At 43.9% G+C, this 21601-nt stretch overlaps 1 protein-coding gene across 1 annotated transcript in view; it reads left to right on the forward strand.

Moving 5' to 3' along the window:
- The window catches only part of THPO (thrombopoietin), a 141594-nt gene that overhangs the window by 93542 nt on the left and 26451 nt on the right, over positions 1-21601 (forward strand). The window contains exon 2 of the mRNA XM_063916645.1: positions 8419-8543. Within this exon, the coding sequence (XP_063772715.1) occupies positions 8419-8543 (125 nt within the window). The remainder of the gene's footprint in view (positions 1-8418; positions 8544-21601) is intronic.

Genomic DNA, 21601 nt, shown 5'->3' on the forward strand with positions numbered 1-21601 from the left:
CTTGTAGAGCACTTTGCGAAAGTTTCCTTTGGGTGCCCCTATGTATAAAATATGGACAGTCAACAAAAATATTGGGGCATGGACACATAATAGTACCAATTCATATTACACTGCACAGTAGTGTTCGTTATTTACATTGCAGTGCACTAGTGTATAGTGCATTGCAATGTAAATAACGGACACTACTGTGCACTAGAGCTGCTTATACACGTTATGCCACAGTAGATCCGCTTATACACGTTACGCCACACAATAGAGCTGCTCATATACGTTACGCCACAGAGTAGAGCTGATCATACACGTTACACCACAGTAGAGCCGCTTATACATGTTATGCCACAGAAGAGCTGCTTATACATGTTAAGCCACACAGTAGAGCTGCTTAAACACATTATGTCACATGCCACAGTAGAGCCCCTTATATACGTTACACCATGGTAAAGCCCCTTATACATGTTATGCCATGGTAGAGCCCCTCATACACTTTACTCCACAGTACAGCCATTATGGAAGTAGCTGTAATCCATTTACTTTTTTAAATTCAAATAAATTAAAAAACACTATGTATGCCTCGACTGACCTGACCTCACAACCCCCCAATCCCTTAATGAAAATAATGCCTCATATGTGACCTTCCACAGACCTGATAATCCCTCCAATCTGTCATTGAAAATAATGCCCCAAAACTGACCCCCTCCCCAGATCTGATAATCTCCCAATTACTCGATGAAAATAATGTCCCAGAATTGCCTGAGGGGCAGAAATAGCTGCTCTACAGCAGCTTGAGGGGCAGGGAGAGCTCCAACATGTGCTGGCTGGCAGTGCCTATTGCTGTTGCCTCTGCCTGTCCTGTTCACTACCTAGTATCAGAGTCCGAGTCAGTGTGCGCCTCCTCTGTTCCTCCTCCTCCTGCTCTGTGGCACGCCCTCTAACTATTCTGGTGCCTGGAGCTCGCGCTCCACCGGAGCCACCCTCGCTACCCCCCTGACTGGGCAACTAATGCTTTGCATGCATTGTACAATTTAAGGGGTGGGTGGGATTTGGGGCTCAACTGAACACCCTATATTTTAAGCATAAGAGGTGCTACCTTGCTGAGACATGTAGTGCCACACAGAAATAAAAAAAAAGAAAATGCAGGTGCACACTCTAAGCACTAAGAACACACTATGGCCCTCATTCCGAGTTGATCGCTCGCAAGGCGATTTTAGCAGAGTTGCTCACGCTAAGCCGCCGCCTACTGGGAGTGAATCTTAGCATCTTAAAATTGCGACCGAAGTAATCGCAATATTGCAATTACACACCTCGTAGCAGTTTCTGAGTAGCTCCAGACTTACTCGGCATCTGCGATCAGTTCAGTGCTTGTCGTTCCTGCTTTGACGTCACAAACACACCCAGCGTTCGCCCAGACACTCCTCCGTTTCTCCGGCCACTCCTGCGTTTTTTCCGGAAACGGTAGCGTTTTTTCCCACACGCCCATAAAACGGCCTGTTTCCGCCCAGTAACACCCATTTCCTGTCAATCACATTACGATCGCCAGAACGATGAAAAAGCCGTGAGTAAAATTACTAAGTGCATAGCAAATTTACTTGGCGCAGTCGCAGTGCGAACATTGCGCATGCGCACTAAGCGGAAAATCGATGCGATGCGATGAAATTTACCGAGCGAACAACTCGGAATGAGGGCCCATATAATTATCTGGCCGACCCGCCCGAGATCGGTGGATTGCTGAGATAACTGTACAGTGTGTGTGTGTGCAACTGATACAAAAATATCGATCTGTCTGACATGTCTGATTGTCCAGCATGTTCGTCTGATGCAATATTTTGAAGTGTCATTTCCCCTGTTCCTTCGCTGTGGAGGAACTGGGAAAGATCTCCCCAAGGCTGGAATCCAGATATTGTGTCCATACCTTGTGAGATATCTCACAATGTATACGCGATATTTGCTCAGTGTCAGTCGGCCAGTTGGTCTGACAGACATTGTATCTGACCATGTATGCCCACCTTAACTGATCTTGGGGGTCCAAGCACCTTTGCTATTAGCCACAGTAAGGAAAAATGTTGAGAAGCACTCGTAGCACATTAGAAACGATATGACTCTGCACTGACTCAGTGTTCAGATTGTTTAATCCATTTGTGTCCTTGCTGCTTAGTATGTCAGTTCACAGAGGTAACAATACAGTGTCGGACTGGGGCATGAAGGGCCCACCGGGAAAATGCCGTTGGGTGCCCCATGTTAAGGGGTGTGACCAGTCTTTAGAGGGGTTGTGGCCAGCCACCACATTTGTTTGCCTAACCATTAGAGTACATGGCATTGGCCCCTTGATAAATATATAGGGGGAGATTCAATTGTTTGAAAAGTCAGTTGTGTGTCTGTTTTTTCCTATCTAATAGACAGGAAAAAACAGACACCCAACCGACTTTTCAAACATTTGAATTCCCCCCATATAGTAAACACTGTTAGTTTATGCAGGGTAATGTACCAGATTAATAACAGGAATGCACTGTAGTATATATCCCATAGCCATGTGCAGTATAATGTAATATATGTATAATGTAAAATTCAAGTGCACAATCTGGAACAGGCTCCCAAGAGGAGGGGGTGGGGCCCCAGGCAGTTGGCCAGTCCAACCCTGTAACAATAGCATAGCCAGATTAAAGGGGGGGATGCAGGGCATACTGTACCCCGGGCCTCCTTTGTCAGAGGGCCCCCCGGCCAGAGCACACTGATATCATTAGCTTTACCTCTTAAGCAGCAGCAGAACTAGCCGCCAGAATACGAGCAGGACAGTATGCAGTGCAGGCAGAGACACAGGAATATCATGTTTCATGAGCTACCGATGGAGCTTTCTGACCAGAGAAGAGATAGGAGGGTGGAGAGAGCTGTAAGTGACACAGGGATCCCGGCCTCTCCTCCTCCCTACCTGGGTGTTTGAGTCCCATGTAAACTGTTATGCAACTAAATCATTTGGGTCTAGAGATAGAGAGACACACAGAGTCCTCCTGAGTCCTGTCCCAGTGTGTAAGTAGTACAGAGACTGCTGCTATTCTTGCACGTGACAAGATAAATTATTGTTATTTTTATATGGGTATTTTAAGGTTAAGTTGTCTTTGTTCCACTACAAGAAAAGTCTATAAAATAAATGTCTTTCAATTAGGTGGAGCTATAAACAGTACCCAGGTATTATTAAACTATTAGTAAAACTATATACACAATTGGTTTAAATTTAATATACACAATCCATATCTCCCAACATGATCCATTCCAGGAGGGGCAAAATACTCTCTACCTGGACTTCCTTCTTAATTTATGATTGCAATCACCTGTTTTGAAGTACCTTTCTTATCAATGAAATAGTTCAACACAGGTAGAGAGCATTTTGTCCCTCCTGGAATGGGACATGTTGTGAGGTATGCACAATTTAATCTACATCCCCCACCTTTCATCGGGGGCCCCCCTGTTAGGTGCCCCAGGTACCCCCAAGGCTTAATCCGGCCCTGAACAATAGCATGTACTGTTCCTGTCAATGGTGATAGCGAACACTGTGGATTATACTGTATATACAATATCATTCTTGCTTGATCCCTACCAACTTTTTCATGTTGAAATGGTGAGATTCAAAATACATTGTATATTATATATATTGTATTCACTTTTGTATTGCAAAAAGTACAGAGTATTTATTGCCCATTCTCTTGGATTAGCAGGGCAAAATCTATTGAAGGAATATTTATTTTATTAGCAGAGGAGGCATTGCAGATTCAATGTACCTGTGACATCAGCATTTATTTACAGTATGGCAGGGGTGGCCGGACTTTTGGGACCTGAGATCTACAAAAAGTTGACTTACTTACCGGTGATCTACTGGCATCAAATAACACCAATAATAGTGCTCACATTGAAAAATAGCATTAATAATGATGCTATCAAATAACAGCACCAATAATAATGCGCACATTTAAAAATACTATTAAGAATGAAAACATCAAATAACCCCCCTCTGTGCAAATCCCACTCTTTGCAGATCCCCCCTTTCACCCCCCTGCATAACATCCCTCTGTACAATACCCTCCTCCGTGCAAATCCCCCCACTTTGCAGATACCCCCCTTCCAGTCCCCTGCATAATAGCCCCCTGTACAATAATCCCCTATGTGCAGATCCTCCATCCTTTGCAGATCCCCCTTGTGTAAAAAAAACCCTGTAGCACGTGAAGCTACCACGCTCAGTGCAGATCCCCCCTTTGCAGATCATCCCTTCCCTTGTGAAGAAACCCTCCTTTGCATAACTTACCTGACAAGTTTTCACGCTGCCTAGCTTCAGTCCTCCCTCTCCCCGCAGACACGCTCCAGTTTTCATGCTGCATGGCCTCCTGGCTGCTTCTCCTGTCATCGCCACTGCCGGCTGGATCAAACTGGATCCAACTAGCGCCCAGGCTCCTCACATCACGCTGATGTCATTACGTCACCTGTGCACCCGCACACTGAATCCCTGGGAACTGTGAAGAGAAGCAACGGCGGCAGGCTCCTTACATTTATTTTCTGTTAAGGCTGTCGCGATATACCGGTGGATTGGCCACCTCTACAGTATGGTATAGTAACAAAGGCCTTAGATCGGGTAGCTAAGACAGCAGGTAGACTGATTGGTGTTGAATTGCAATGTACTCAGTTTCTCTATGAGGAAAGAGTATCTAAGATCAAAGGATATTTTGTTAGACCCAATTCATTCTAAGTACATGCTGTGCGCATGGTAAACAGCCAAAATGCTTTAACTTACGTTTTAATGACTTGTAAAACTGCTTGTTTTACTATCCTGTGTTTTACTTGATATTTCGTTGACAATACAGGTTGTTTGAAACTGCCAATAAAGTATTCTATTCTATTACTATTTTGGCCAGGACTGTTATCTGCAAAGCATGTTTCTGTGAGTGGAGGAAGGGAATCTTCTTTAACCCCGAAATATTAAGTCACAGTGCAGGATGATCTAATTGAGAGCTTTCAGAAGAACCCTCTCCCACTAATTTAGGCAAAATGTAGCCCATAGACTAGTGCCATCTTCAGATGGCAATAGCTGTGGGGGCTAAACTCCAGAAATGACAGCTTCGCAGCACCCCTAGAAACCTAAATAATATATCGTTTGTAGGATTGAAAATAAAAAATGTTTAAAATTAATTTTATTATCCATGTATTATATACAAATGTTTTCTGAATACAGTTGATATGGAAGTTGTTGATGTCTTTCCTTTCATTCACATATCGTATACAACTACTGCTGCTCTGAGACTCTTCCTCGAGGACTCTTCCTATATTTACAGTTACAGTATTTATATAGTGCTAGCATATTCTATTGCGCTTTACAATTAGTTGTTGATAGTTCTTAAAAAATAACTAGACCTACAAAAACATATTTAGGGCTCTATTTAATAATGTACATAAATTTGTAGTGCAGAGTAGTGTCATATGTAAGATTGAGGTTTTACATAATTTATAACACAAAAGAGATCAAAGGATTATGGGCTTTATTCATGTTGGATCGCAACCCCGAATATTGGCCCAGTGCAATCGCATCCCAGTAATGCGAATGCCTCTGCCTGACTGACAGTTATACGGGCATATCGGCAAAAATGGGGGCAGGTCCGGGCAGTTTTCGGGGCGGCAGTGTGACATCACACACGTTCGCTGCGATGGGAAACATGGCCATCTTGCGCAGCCAGACTGCGCAGGAAGGGGTCGACCCTAGTTTGCTGCAATTGCAATCTACTTACGAATGCATTGCTTGGCAGCACTTAGCATGCTGGGCGGGCTTACCCTGTGCTGGGCAGCCCCCTGCATGCGATTGACAGCAGTAGCAGATTCTGCTTTTAAGCAGAATCTTCTACTAATGCTGAATAAGATCGTATAACCCAAATTACCATGATTACATGCCCTCACTCAACCCTGACACCTTGTGGTGATGGAATGCACAGCACCATCCTCCATATTTGCCTAGAAACAAATAAGCTTTGGTATATTCTATTAAAGTCTGAATTGCAATTCCTTAGAGGTAAGTGTAGTATCTATGTAAATAGTTTATGTGCATTAGCTAGATGAGGTAGTGTACTTTTAAGAATCTGGCTGCACAGATGAACATGTGATCAGGAAGTAGAAGGGGAGTAAGGTGGAGAGCAGCATGTGGATTTGATGTCTATCTATAACCATGCAAGTACTACTTACCAATAAGAAATAAAATACATAATCTTCATACTGTATGATTCATTGAAGTAAAAGATATGTACATCAGGACATAACAACTGGCGACGAGGATAAACTTTTAACTACTTACACTCAGCTACTGTACATTCCTCTTAGTCACCATGGCTGACATGCTAGCATTAATCCCTCAGATTACATGTCCAGACATCCTCTGCCTTCTGACATATCACAGTCTACTTCAGTGGAGGAATATGTGAACTTTATTATTAACAAGTCAATTCCTGATTCACTTACTAGTGCCAACATCAAAGAGGCTTCTTCCTCAGATAAAGTTTTGTCAGCAGTAAAACACTGCATTATTTCCAATGATTGGCAACTGGGACAGTTTTTATTTTCAACTGATGAGGAACAAGAATTCCGAACACTTCATAAACATTGTCAAGAACTTACTGTACATGATGATTCAATAATTCTCAGAGGTGACAAAATTGTTATTCCAGCTGTTTTGAGAAAGAGGGTAATTGATATTGCCCATGCCAGTCATTTAGGAATCGTAAAGACCAAACAACTTTTACGTGAAAAGGTATGGTTTCCCTCCATGGAGCAACTTGCTGAATCGGAAATCCGTAACTGTATGACATGCACCCTTCTTTCTACGCAAACTAGCAGTGAACCATTGCGGATGACTAATCTACCTGACAATGTCTGGGAAAATGTCGATGTTGATTTCTATGGACCATTATACAATGGTAAATACGTACCAGTGGCTGTGGATGAATATTCAAGAAATCCTGTTCTTGAAACAATATCTTCAACGTCTGCCACATCTGTCTTACCAGCCTTGGATAGAATATTTACTACTTATGGAATTCCAGGAACAATAAAGACTGACAATGGTCCGCCATTTCCAGGTGATGATTTCAGAAAATTCATGAAACATTTTGGAATTCGACATCAAAAAATCACTCCCCTGTGGCCACAGGCTAATGGTCTTGTTGAACGTTTCACGCGTAATCTGGGAAAGCAAATAAAGATTTGTAAAGTATCCCGAATTCCAATTCAACAATCTCTAAATCAATTTCTCAGACAATATCGCTCAGTGCCTCATTCAACAACAAATGTCCCTCCTCAGACATTAATGTTTCAAAGAAAAGTAATCAGATCCACTCTTCCAGAAATCCATTTGACTCCTTCATCTAGAGATCATCAGGTTAGACAGAAGGACTCTGCCAATAAACAAAAGGCTAAACAATATGCAGACCGGAAAAGGAGAGCTATTGCTTCGGACTTACAAGAAGGAGATCGTGTTCTGCTGAAACAAAAAGTAGTACGTAAGGACATCACTGCTTTTCACCCAAGTCCACTGACTGTAGTGAAAAGGAAAGGAACAATGGTTGTTGCAGGAAATGACCATCACACTGTGACAAGGAATGCGTCCCATTTCAAGAAGATATTCCCATCCTTATCTTCTGATGCACCAAGTCAAGATGATGTCAACATACCACCTATAACATCCTCAGCACCAAGTGATTCTATTGTGTCTGTTCCTTTGAGTGAAGAATCATATACTCGGACGAAAGCAGGCAGAGTCATTAAACCTCCTACAAGGCTTATTGAGCAGATATGACTTTCATCTTAAAGCTCATAATTTGTTGTTCAAAAATCTTTTCCAGTTTAATGTGTATTGTGTATTGTGGGTTAATGTTCATGCTCAAATTCAGTCAGCATATTGTTGTATGTTTAATTGGTTGAAAGTAAAATCAATTTTATGTGTTTTAAAGAAATATATTAGTTTACATATATGAAAGGAAGGGGGAGATGTAGTATCTATGTAAATAGTTTATGTGCATTAGCTAGATGAGGTAGTGTAGCTTTAAGAATCTGGCTGCACAGATGAACATGTGATCAGGAAGTAGAAGGGGAGTAAGGAGAAGGAGAGCAGCATGTGGAGTTGATGTCTATCTATAACCATGCAAGTACTACTTACCAATAAGAAATAAAATACATAATCTTCATACTGTATGATTCATTGAAGTAAGGATATGTACATCAGGACATAACAGTAAGGATAGCTGTATTTATTTACTTGTAGCTTTACAATAAGTTTTGTTGCAAAAGCAAAATATACTCCCAAGTTAAGTTAATATGTGCAGCCATTACAGAAGCACTGGGGGTAAAACAGATGTATTTTGAACTAAATATCACATTATCATTCTCTTTTCCCTGTAGGAGTCTATCTTCTGCTTATTCTTGTTTTGAGCCCTGACATGAGCTGGATGACTTCCAGAATACTCTGTGACCATCGCATCATACAGGTTTTTGTGAAACGCACCCGGGATTTGGAGAGGATGGCGGTGAGGAGAGGCTTGTGTGAAGAGGGCAAGATCTCAGTGATATGAGAAAATGGGGTGGTGATCCAGGACAGTGCACCTTTAGGGGTATGAGAACAGTGGCAGGAGCAGCACTGAAATAAGCAAAATGTTTTCACATATCAGATTCCTAATGCGCATTTTGATTGTTTTCAGTGAGATGTACAGCAGAAAGCGGAGTAAAGCTGGTCCTACACTGGACGATTATCATTCCAAGTTGGAGTGAGAATAGTGCATTGTATGGGAGCACTCAATAATCAGCTGTTATTATGTAAACAGTAAAACATGGCCACAAGTAAATGCATGAGGGCCCCCCACCTTTTAACCAGTACTGGCAGTTTTTGCATAGTACTGATGTTGTTAACCCCCAAATTAGGGGAAATACAAAGCTGGATTCCCTCTGATATTAGGGCAACCAGAATTGGGCTTTGCCAGCCTGGTCAGATGGAACCATGGTAAGGGTAACCAGGACTAGGCTGAAAGTACCTAGGCTGGTTATTTTATTCTGTTGTTACAGAAAATCTGTTTAGTTGGCTGGTCTGGTGAAAAAGTTGGATAGTGTATGGAGTCCCACTTCATTATCATTTAGTTGTCCATTGGCCAGATAATCGCTCAGTTGGCTAGTTGGATGAAAAGTTGATCAGTGTATGGCTAGCTTTAGAAGCAACAGTGTAGAGACGTATGTAATAGAGAAAACATCTGTAGAGATGTCATGAAATATTAATAATGCCAGTGTTTAGATCTGTAATTATTGGAAGTAAAGATATTTCACACAATATGCAGCATTCTGGTATTGTATATGAATAAGGATCAGCCTACAGGAGAGGAGACTAGAAATCATATCCCTGGTTATATCCAAATGACTCCTTAACAAGTTATCGGTATGTTCCAATGTAACTTATCTTATGATTTCATGAAAACACCCTGGATTTATTTCTGTTGCTGTCTTTAAATATATAGCGAAGTAAGTGAAAATGTGGAATGAAGTGAAACTTGGTATAAACACCATTCACACAAAAGTCAAACATTAGTGTTATATGCTACAAAATTGCATTTTCAGTTCTGCTTCACCTGTATGGGAGATGTAATAAGTGTGTCATGATGTTTCAAATATAATGATAATACTGAAAACTCATTTGACCTTATTATCTACTTTTGCAAAAAAAAAAAAAATCAATATTGGGCAATTTGCTTGATATTGGTGCATGTGAACAACGTTGATGCCTAAGATATTGAAATTGATAGGATTATTATGAGGTCAGAAGATGAATGCCATCGGCCAGTGAATGCAGTTACTGTATCTCCTGACAATCCAAATAGGCCCCGGTGACACTGGAAGGAAACAACTGTTTGGCTGGATGTCATCCAATTTGGTTATATCTATGTGTGTGGCCAACAAATTTGACACTTGGCTCATGTACCAAGAGGCAGGATCGGCCCATGAGCGGTCAGCATAATAGCATGTACATAATAAGTAAACTAAAGTCTGCTGCATACACTGTTGACAACAGATATCGCTATTTACTGTATAACAGGGACGTGCAGTCAGTGGATTAATATACAAAGCAGATACTTATGACACATATTTTGTGTTGTAAGTATCATCTTTATATTATGCTAATCATTTTAGTATCTTAAATTGGTTTGAGAGACAGTGATAGCAGTGCCTCCCAATGGCAATGGGAACAGGATTAAGCGGGGGGTTGGGGCCTAGCACTTGCGATGTAAAAGCCCATTAAAACAAATGCTGAAAGCGGCACTTCTACAAGTGCCTCGTTGACAGGGACACCACTCCCATGTCAGCGAGGCAGGTGTGATTGGACAGCGGATCCATTGCTGGATCCGCTGTCCAATCACCCATATGCGGCGGGCGGGGGCGGAAGTGGCGGCGGGACCTGGCGGTGAACGGCGTTGAAGCTCCCCCTCCCTGGCTTCTACAGCAGTGGTGATCCTGAAGGCATTGGTGCTGTGGTGCGTGCGGCGGCCGCGATGGAGGACAGCGCTCTTCCATTACTTCCACCCTCCCAACCAGCAGCAGCGGCACTATCCCGGACATGCAGGTGAGACAGCGGGATGCTGGGTTGTGTATTGCATTAGATAGATAGATAGATAGATAGATAGATAGATAGATAGATAGATAGATAGAATAAGGGTACGGCGACTAAATGTGATTAAATGTGAATACTCTATATGACCATTAAAAATGGAACTTAAAAGCCAGTATCAATAAAAAAAAGTGTATAAATTTAATAAACTATCATAAAGGAGCTGAGCAAGATTATAAATATAGAAATATTAAAACATAAAAACAATGAGTGCTGAGTCTGAAGGGTAAAGAACTTATCTCAGTGCACGGTGGAGGTCTATTTAGCAGAGCCCAACGCGTATCGTCCTATCTGGACTTCATCAGGGGGTCTTGATGAAATCCAGAAAGGACGAAACGTGTTGTGCTCCTCTAAATAGACTTCCACCGTGCACTGAGATAAGTTCTTTACCCTTCAGACTCGGCACTCATTGTTTTTATGTTTTAATATTTCTATATTTATATTTGTAATCTTGCTCAGCTCCTTTATGATGATAGTTTATTAAATTTATACACTTTTTTATTGATACTGGCTTTTAGGTTACATCTTTAATGGTCATATAGAGTATTCACATTTAAATCACATTTAGTCGCCGTACCCTTATCCTTTTTATCTATTGTTATTTCCACAGCAGTATACCAGTGCTGCTATTTACTTTGGGGTTGGCTGTGTCACACGCCATAGGCGGCGTTCACCGCGCTTACCCCTGCGTGCCTGCTGGTCTGTGTTGCGGCCTCCGCCTTCGGTGGTCCATGGGCTCCGACGTCTGGCTGGCGCGGCTCCCGGCGGTTCCCCGGGGCAGGGGCGCCGCCATGACACCCGGCATCACGTGGGCAGGGAGCAGGTGACGTCATCTGACTGTTCCGCCAATCCAGCGGAGGCGCGAGATTCAAAGTCAGATGCCGGGCAGAGCCTCGGCGCCTGAGTATCGTCTTTTCCCCTGACGTGGATGCCAGTGCTCTTGTTCCCGACGTATCTCTCTGCAGTCGTACCCCAGTGTCTCCAGCACTTCCAGGTGCCAGTTGCTGCACAGTTCAGCGTATACTGCGGCTGGTGTGTTTCTCTGCAATCCAGTCACCAGTGCTTCTTGGAGTCAGCGCGTGCTGCGGGCTAATCACCGCTCCCAAGTTTTGCAAGTTGCCAGTGTCTTTAACCACCGTTCTCAAGTTCTACAAATCATCAGTGTCTTTAATCACCGCTCTCAAGTCATACAAATCATCAGTGTCTTTAACCACCGTTCACAAGCTCTACAAATCATCAGTGTCTTTAACCACCGCTCACAAGTGTTTCAAATCGTCAGAGTCTTTAACCACCATTCACCAGTTCTTCAAATCACCGGTATATTTAAAAACATCACTTACAAGTTCTCCAGTCATTATTATCTTGTATCAACACTCACAAGTACTTCTTTTCCTGGAATCCTTAGCATTGCTTACAAGTTCTCCTATAGGCCTGGACATTTCCCCATACGTTCCTTCTCTGCCATGTGACATTGTGTTGCTCTCTTCCTGCAATAAAGTTCTTTAATATTTTCACCAAGCTTTACTGTCAGAGTCCTGTATGAGGAAGACCTATATTAAGCCATCCCTGTTCCGACCCAACTGTGGTTCCTCTCCCCTACCATCGGGAGAACCCACGAGTTCACAACACCTCCAACCTAGGTCGGTGACAGTATACTCAGGCCTCATGGACCCGGGGGATCGGAGCCCAGAGGCAAGTACCATCCAGGACTTGATTTCTCGAGTACAAAGTCAGGAAGCAGCACAGGGCCAGGTGATGCATTATCTCCAGGAATTGTCTGGCCGGCTGGATCAAATTCAGACTTCTCTGGCTTCATTTGTACCGGCCCCAGCTCCAGTACCTGCTCCAGTGGTTGTTTCTAGTAATGTTCCATCCTCCTCTGGAACCAGGTCACGCCTTCAGCTCCCTACTCCTTCTCGCTATAATGGGAATCCTAAGAATTGCCGTGGTTTTCTCAATCAGTGCGAGGTACACTTTGAACTTCTTTCACATAACTTCCCTACTGATCGGTCTAAGGTGGCATACATTATTTCTTTGCTCGAGGGTTCAGCGTTGGATTGGGTGTCTCCGTTATGGGAGCGATCTGATCCATTGGTTTCTAGTTACACCAATTTCATTGCGTCATTCCGGAGGATCTTTGATGAGCCAGGCAGGACAACCGCTGCCTCTGCAGACTTGCTTCGTGTCCGACACGGCTCTCGTTCAGTGGGACAGTATGTGATTAATTTTCAGACCATAGCCTCAGAACTGCGTTGGAATAATGATGCCCTTCGGGCTGCCTTTTGGAACGGGCTCTCCGATCGTCTAAAGGACGAGTTGGTCACTAGAGATTTGCCGGATTCTTTAGAACAGTTGATCTCGCTCTGTGTAAAGGTGGATCTTCGCATGCAGGAACGAGGTGGCGAACGTAGTCGGTCAGATCGATCAAGGGTCCGATCTTTTCCGTCTAAGCAAACGGTTATTCCAAGTCCTGATGAACCCATGCAGATTAATCGATCTCGGCGTGTCCCCAGAAGAATGTCAGCGTCGTCGTGAGGGTAAACTCTGCCTCTACTGTGGAGCCGCGGATCATTTTCTCAAGTTTTGCAAGTCTCGTCCGGGAAATGGGCAGTCCTAGCTTGTTCCGGAGGAGTCGAGCTAGGGGTTTCTTCTAAACCTTCTCCGTCAGTGGACTGTTTACTCTCCGTGTCTCTGTTCTCCGAGTCAATAGCCAAACCCGTTAAGGCTCTGCTGGACTCAGGGGCTGCAGGAAATTTTATTTCCCTTTCCTGTGCTCAGAATCTGGGTTTTCAGCTACGGTCGGTCGAACGACCTATTATGTTGACTGCTATCAATGGTACCCAAATTTCTAACGGTCTGATTTCAAGTTGTACAGTACCAATCAAACTGCAAGTGGGAGCTCTGCATCAAGAACATCTGGAGTTCCTAGTGATTCGGGAGATGCCCCACGATCTGGTTCTTGGCCTTCCTTGGCTTAAACTTCACAACCCTCACGTCGACTGGAGTTCGACACAAATAACATCTTGGAGTCCTTTTTGTCATTCAAATTGTCTCACCCCTGTCTATCCGCTCCGTGTATCTTCCAAGTCAGATGAAGGGCTCATTCCGGAGGCCTATCGGGAGTTTTCTGAGTGTTCTCGGAGCAAGCGGCCGATCTGCTACCACCGCATAGACCCTGGGACTGTCCCATTGAGCTCATTCCGGGGAAAATGCCACCTCGGGGTCGCACTTATCCCTTATCATTACCCGAGACCCAAGCTATGTCGGACTATATCAAGTCAAATCTGCAGAAAGGATTCATCCGCCCCTCTACCTCCCCGGCGGGGGCGGTTTCTTTTTTGTGATGAAGAAGGACGGAGGGCTAAGACCATGTATTGACTATCGTGGTCTAAATTATGTCACCATTAAGAATAAGTATCCTTTGCCGCTCATTACGGAGCTCTTTGATAGAGTTCGGGGAGCCCGAGTTTTCACCAAACTTGATTTAAGGGGAGCTTATAATTTGATACGTATCCGACAGGGAGACGAATGGAAGACGGCCTTCAATACCAGGGACGGGCATTACGAGTACCTGGTAATGCCGTTTGGCCTCAGCAACGCTCCTGCCATCTTCCAGGGATTCATTAACGAAGTCTTTCGGGATATGCTATACCTAAGTGTTTTGGTATATTTGGATGACATTCTGATATTTTCTAAAAATCTCACAGAGCACAGAATACAGGTCAAAGAGGTACTTCTTCGATTACGAGAGAATCATCTTTATGGCAAGATTTCCAAATGTATAGAGATTCACAAGAAGAAAAGTCCCTGTATTGGGCACACGCGGACAAATATACTTGCTTAAAGTCAAATATCTGTTACGATAGATGACCACTAATTTTAAAATATAACTTTTATTATTATTACTTAAGACATATATGTCTTAAGTAATAATAATAAAAGTTATCGTAACAGATATTTGACTTTAAGCAAGTATATTTGTCCGCGTGTGCCCAATACAGGGACTTTTCTTCTTGTGAATATCTATACGTATAACATCCCTTGGAGCACCTCCCAACAGAGATAAGGTATATACCTAGACTATTTAACATAAGGGAAAGGACATATATCACATACATAAAAAACATTGAATACAAAAAAGTGTCTGTGCGACTCATCCTTTACCTAGAAGATTTCCAAATGTACCTTTGAGGTTTCTTCTATTCCATTTCTTGGTTACATCATTTCGGGCACGGAGCTTCGTATGGATCCAGAGAAACTCACTGCCATCCGGGACTGGACTCAGCCTCTTTCTTTGAAAGTGGTACAACGATTTCTGGGCTTTGCAAATTACTACCGGAAATTCATAAAGGGATTCTCTACCATCGTGGCACCTATTACTGCCCTAACCAAGAAGGGTTCTGACCCAAGTCATTGGTCCTCCGAAACTATAGCAGCATTCGCTCAGTTAAAGGCAGCCTTTATGTGCGCTCCAGTATTTCAGCAACCAGATTTTGTAAAACCATTCTTTTTGGAGGTTGATGCTTCCACGGTAGGCATAAGTGCCGTGCTTTTGCAGTACGCTCCAGACGGGAAGTTACATCCATGTGGTTTCCATTCTCGCAAATTCTCTCCTGCAGAACAGAATTACACCATTGGAGACAAAGAACTTTTGGCAATAAAATCTGCCTTGGAGGAATGGAGATATCTTTTGGAAGGTGCTAAACACCTATTACAATTTTCACTGATCATAAGAATTTGGCTGTACCTCAAGACGGCCCAGTGCTTGAATCCCCGTCAAGCTAGGTGGGCGCTCTTCTTTACTCGGTTTGCGTTTGTCATTAAGTACCGGGCTGGGACTTTTAACACCAAGGCTGATGCTTTATCCCGTTCCTTAACAGCTTTGGATGAGGAGAATTCCGTTGAGAAGGCTTTGATTCTCAGTCCAGTTTCTATGTCGGCGTCTCCCACCGCTCTGGGTCCTCCTCCTGGGAGAATGTCTGTGCCAGCTAAATTTCGACCAAGGTTGTTGCAGTGGGCTCATATCTCCAAGTTTTCCGGTCATCCTGGAGTTCAAAAGATGTGGGAGTTTCTACGAAGGTCTTACTGGTGGGACACTATGAAGAAGGATATTCAAGATTATGTCAACTCAAGTCCTCAGTGTGCTCAGCACAAAATTCCTCGTTTGGCTCCTGCGGGGTTGTTGCATCCACTGTCCATTCCTCAGAGGCCTTGGACCCATATCTCTATGGACTTTGTCACTGAATTGCCCCTCCCCAAGGGTCACAATACTATCTGGGTAATTATCGACCGTTTCTCTAAGATGGCACATTTTGTACCTTTGACCGGGTTACCATCAGTGCCCAAGTTGGCTTTGTTATTTATCCGAGAACATTTCCGCCTGCACGGTTTACCTCAGGAAATCGTCTCTGACCGGGGGGTACAATTCACTGCAAGATTCTGGAGAGCTCTCTGTACGGCCTTACAAATAAAACTCAAGTTTTCCTCCACTTACCATCCACAGACCAACGGGCAAACTGAACGCGTCAATCAAGATTTAGAGACTTTTCACTGTGTTTATCTCTCTCCCTCGCAAGATGATTGGGTGGAACTGTTGCCATGGGCAGAGTTTGCCCATAATCTTCTGTACCACTCTTCGACTGGTGAGTCCCCATTTTTCATTAATTATGGGTTCCATCCTCAAGTTCCTGAATAACCCATTTGTCCTCCGGAGGATGTTCCTGCTGCAGCCTCTACTCTTCAGCACTCCAGTCAAATTTGGAGTCGAGTTCATGCTAATCTCAAGAGAGTCTCCAGCCGCTATAAGTTCTTTGCGGATAGGAAGCGACGAGCAGCTCCCCAATACAAGGTTGGTGACAGGGTATGGCTCTCCACCCGCAACCTCCGGTTAAGGGTGCCCACTATGAAGTTTGCCCCAAAGTTTATTGGTCCTTACCCCGTGTTACAAGTCCTGAATCCGGTTGTCTGCAAATTGGGATTGCCTTCCCACCTCCGGATACCAAACTCCTTTCATGTTTCTCTCCTTTGCCCCCTTATTTTAAACCGGTTCCATTTAAAGTCCCCGAGGCCAACCTCTGCAGAGTCTGAAGCTGGAACGGACTTTGAAATCAAAGCTATTCTTGACTCTCGTTATCTTCACAAGAATCTACAGTATTTAGTGGAGTGGAAAGGTTTTGGCCCCGAGGAGAGGAGCTGGGTCAAGGCTACTGAAGTTATGGCTCCCCAACTGGTGCGGATTTTCCATTTCAGACATCCAACAAAACCTGGAAAGTGTCCGGGGGCCACTCCTGGAGGAGGGGGTACTGTCACACGCCATAGGCGGCGTTTACCGCGCTTACCCCTGCGTGCCTGCTGGTCTGTGTTGCGGCCTCCGCCTTCGGTGGTCCACGGGCTCCGGCGTCTGGCTGGCGCGGCTCCCGGCGGTTCCCCGGGGCAGGAGCGCGGCCATGACACCCGGCATCACGTGGGCAGGGAGCAGGTGACGTCATCGGACTGTTCCGCCAATCCAGCAGAGGCGCGAGATTCAAAGTCAGACGCCGGGCAGAGCCTCGGCACCTGAGTATCGTCTTTTCCCCTGACGTGGATGCCAGTGCTCTTGTTCCCCACGTATCTCTCTGCAGTCGTACCCCAGTGTCTCCGGCACTTCCAGGTGCCAGTTGCTGCACAGTTCAGCATATACTGCGGCTGGTGTGTTTCTCTGCAATCCAGTCACCAGTGCTTCTTGGAGTCAGCGTGTGCTGCGGGCTAATCACCGCTCCCAAGTTTTGCAAGTTGCCAGTGTCTTTAACCACCGTTCTCAAGTTCTACAAATCATCAGTGTCTTTAATCACCGCTCTCAAGTCATACAAATCATCAGTGTCTTTAACCACCGTTCACAAGCTCTACAAATCATCAGTGTCTTTAACCACCGCTCACAAGTGTTTCAAATCGTCAGAGTCTTTAACCACCATTCACCAGTTCTTCAAATCACCGGTATATTTAAAAACATCACTTACAAGTTCTCCAGTCATTATTATCTTGTATCAACACTCACAAGTACTTCTTTTCCTGGAATCCTTAGCATTGCTTACAAGTTCTCCTATAGGCCTGGACATTTCCCCATACGTTCCTTCTCTACCATGTGACATTGTGTTGCTCTCTTCCTGCAATAAAGTTCTTTAATATTTTCACCAAGCTTTACTGTCAGAGTCCTGTATGAGGAAGACCTATATTAAGCCATCCCTGTTCCGACCCAACTGTGGTTCCTCTCCCCTACCATCGGGAGAACCCCCGAGTTCACAACACCTCCAACCTAGGTCGGTAACAGGCTGACACCCATATACGGGGGGGTGGTTCTATAGTTCTGTTACCATAGTGAATATTTGGTGGTAATTTTGCCTCATAAGTGGCGCCGTATTCCCCCTGTTTTTCTATATCTATCTATCTATCTATCTACACACAAAATCAGTGCCTCCCCAGCCTATGACCTAACCGCACGTCACTGCTGTGTAAAGTCAGTAAGTATGCAGGAAGGACTTTTCCCTGTAGTGAGCAACTTTTTTAATTTGACACCATACTACACAGAACCCCCAGTTCACATTATGCCACCGTAACCCCCCTACCTCCCCCTCCTCCCACTGATTATGTAGGCATGTGTAGAGACCCTCCTTATTTTTTTTTTTTGGGGGGGGGGCTTCTGCCCCAGCTGCCCTGCTGTTAATCTATCACTGGTTGAGGGTACTGTAGGCGTTAGTTGTATGGTGGTCAGCATGTGTTGGTTATACTGCAAGATAATACTTTTGTGAATTCATAATGGCTCATACCAGACTGACAGACTCTGGAGATGCTACATTATCCTAGAGCGCATAGAATGGTAGTCTAAAGGGGAATACACACGGGGAAATGTGTGGTGAGTGATCTATCACAGAACGCTCAGCACACATTTTTCCCCCCGCTCAGCACTCAGTGCGATGTGTGCTGAGCGAGGGGGGGGCGCTCATTTCACCCAGCGGGGAAGTGAGCGATCTGACTAGATTTTGCCTGCATGCAGGCAAATTGATCATGGCTGGCTTTATGCAGAGAGCTAGTTCCTATGTTTTACCAGAAGTTATTTGGAAATGGAGATGACTCCAATATGAGTGACTCTTCTGTAAAGAGAAGGATGGGAGCTATGGGGATTAGTAATTGTAAGCAAAATGTCATCTGTTTGGAGGTCCTTTTGTTAGGAATTATGTAAATTAAGTGTTGGAGGGTGTGTTTATGTGGTCTGATTTAATCTTGTTATTATTAGTTAATCAGGAACTATATGTGGTACCCTAAATAAGATTATAGATGTTACAATTGAGGTGGACAGTACTGGCCATGTTTTACCTGGTTTGGGCAAGATAAGAAGAATCCAATTTCCACTCTGGCACCAATCTTCAGCAGGACACTTGTTCTTTCTCTACTCCATACCAGAACAGAGAGGCTAGTGATAATGTCGATATTATCTTAGACCGAAAAGCTATACCTCTAAATACACTATTACTGTGGAGCCGCTATGGCCGCTAGACTGAATACACGTGCTACGCACTTTGTACGCTATTTGCGTACAGAGTCCTGCATGTGGTACGTACTTGGCGTACACACGCCGCGCTGAGTGTACAGAGAACACACAGCGAGCGCACACACAATTGATAACCTTTAAACCTTGTTAATGATATAATGCACTGATATGATCACACTTTAAACCCTTGGCAGCAAAGTACTGCAATAATGTTATACCTTAAACCTTAAGTAGCGCTGACGGTATAAAGTACCCGCAGTGCGTACACCTTATCAATACCTATACACCTTATACAGAAAAATACACTTTAAAGCCCTTGCAGGAAAGTGAAGACACAACACTGATTGTAGTTGCAACCACAGGATTCTAAGGCCACAGTGGATTAATTCCACAAGGTAAAACAGTACAAATCATACACTACAAGCTAACAAGATAAATCTAAACAGAATAATGGCTACAGAGAATGTACATACGTGAGAGTGTTCGCAAGCGCAACCCGGCCGGTCCTCTGCTAGTCAGATAGAAAGCGTTCAGAGTCTTCTGACCGGCCATGCAACAATGGGCTTTTTATACACAACATGCATACACAATACAATGGTCACTGTAATCTCATTGTCCATTGGACACAGGGATGTGTCTTTACATTACAGAAGAGGTCATAGGTGGATTTGAATAGATGGGCGATGTCTTTCCCCAACTGCTCTTGTGGGTGGTAATCCTCTGGATTCCCGCCGCATACATAATATACAGTAAATACAGTTAATATCTATATTCTACTTCTGCACATAACTATACGCTGGAACATGCGATCTTTCTCTAACCAACACCGGAATGTTACCCTCAAAATACCCTACAGCTGGATACTAGACATCACCTTCCAACCTTTATCTGACCCTTCCTATCATGCAAAGGCGAATCTCTTAGTCCAGGAACTGTTTAAACTATTAATACTCGCTGATGTGATGCAAGGGAACTATGGGTACAAAATGCACTATTTGGGTTAAATATGTAATGTTCTAATAACCCTCTACGCGCTCACAAACTCCGCCGTAAATACCCATATCACGCGCATGATCGCCGGAGCGATCCTACGCAAATTGCGGATATGTGCACACACGGAAGACTGAGTGCACGAGCAGCGGGCATGTGCATGGGGTTAGTGCAAGGCATATGCATTACAATATTTTTCGACTTTGACACTAGGGATTCCAACCACCAGACACAGTAAAGCCCAACTTAGTAAGTACAAACATTACATCACTATAGTAACAAGGATTTGTTTAAAAAACAGCGCTTCTCCAAGGTGCAAAAACCTAAGACTTATATTGCTTTATCCCGATCAGCGGTCAGGTGATCCTTGCTAGTGGAAAGACACTCACATTAGTGTTCTGTCTCGCTCTCCCATAAAGGTATCTTTAATCAAGGAAGACAGCTGGCCGCTGATCAGGAATAGCAGGTTTAAGAGTAAAACTTACATTAAGGTTCTGTCGCGAATGCACCAAAGGGTATCTTTGAATCACCGATACTGGTAGGCAGGAGGCAGACAACCCGATGTATTTTCACAAACAAGATGGTTTATTCATCCAATAAAACAAATAAAAAGAGTTCAAAAATAGAGCGGGACCCAGACCCGCATCACAGGGACGAGAAATATCACTGTGATGTTCCAATATGGTTTCCTGTTCGGATAGAGGTATTATAGCGATCGTCCCGTAGTGGGTGAGGAATCCGTCACAGAAGTAACTAACGCATTTCGGGGCTTGCTCACCCCTTAGTCAAGAAGCCTTTTGGTGCATTCACAACAGAACCTTAATGTAAGTTTTACTCTTAAACCTGCTATTCCTGATGAGCGGCCAGCTGTCTTCCTTGATTAAAGATACCTTTATGGGAGAGCGAGACAGAACACTAATGTGCGTGTCTTTCCACTAGCAAGGATCGGGATAAAGCAATATAACTCTTAGGTTTTTGCACCTTGGAGAAGCGCTGGTTTTTAATCAAATCCTTGTTATATTAGTCTGTATTTTTTTTTATTCTAAAGGGTGAATCCTATACTGTATGTTAGAAACGAGCTGCTAAGATTTATTTATAGCGCAGGGCTGCATTCAACTATTTTTTGCTTAATTACATCACTATAGACCCGGAAGTATTCTTCGTTTGGGTATTTAAAGTATACAGATGTAGCCATGTTCATCTTTGCTGCGAGGCAGCATGGCATGACGGGCTGTGACATACTTGCCTACCTGACCCTCTCCATGAGGGAGAAAATGCTCTGTTCCTGGACTTTCCTGGTAATGTATGATTGCCATCACCTGTGGTGAGCTAGTTAATTGATAAGAAAGGTGTTTCACCACAGGTGATGGCAATCATACATTACCAGGAAAGTCCAGGAACAGAGCATTTTCTCCCTCATGGAG

This window comes from Pseudophryne corroboree, chromosome 4, assembly GCF_028390025.1.
Source record: "Pseudophryne corroboree isolate aPseCor3 chromosome 4, aPseCor3.hap2, whole genome shotgun sequence".
Taxonomy (NCBI): domain Eukaryota; kingdom Metazoa; phylum Chordata; class Amphibia; order Anura; family Myobatrachidae; genus Pseudophryne; species Pseudophryne corroboree.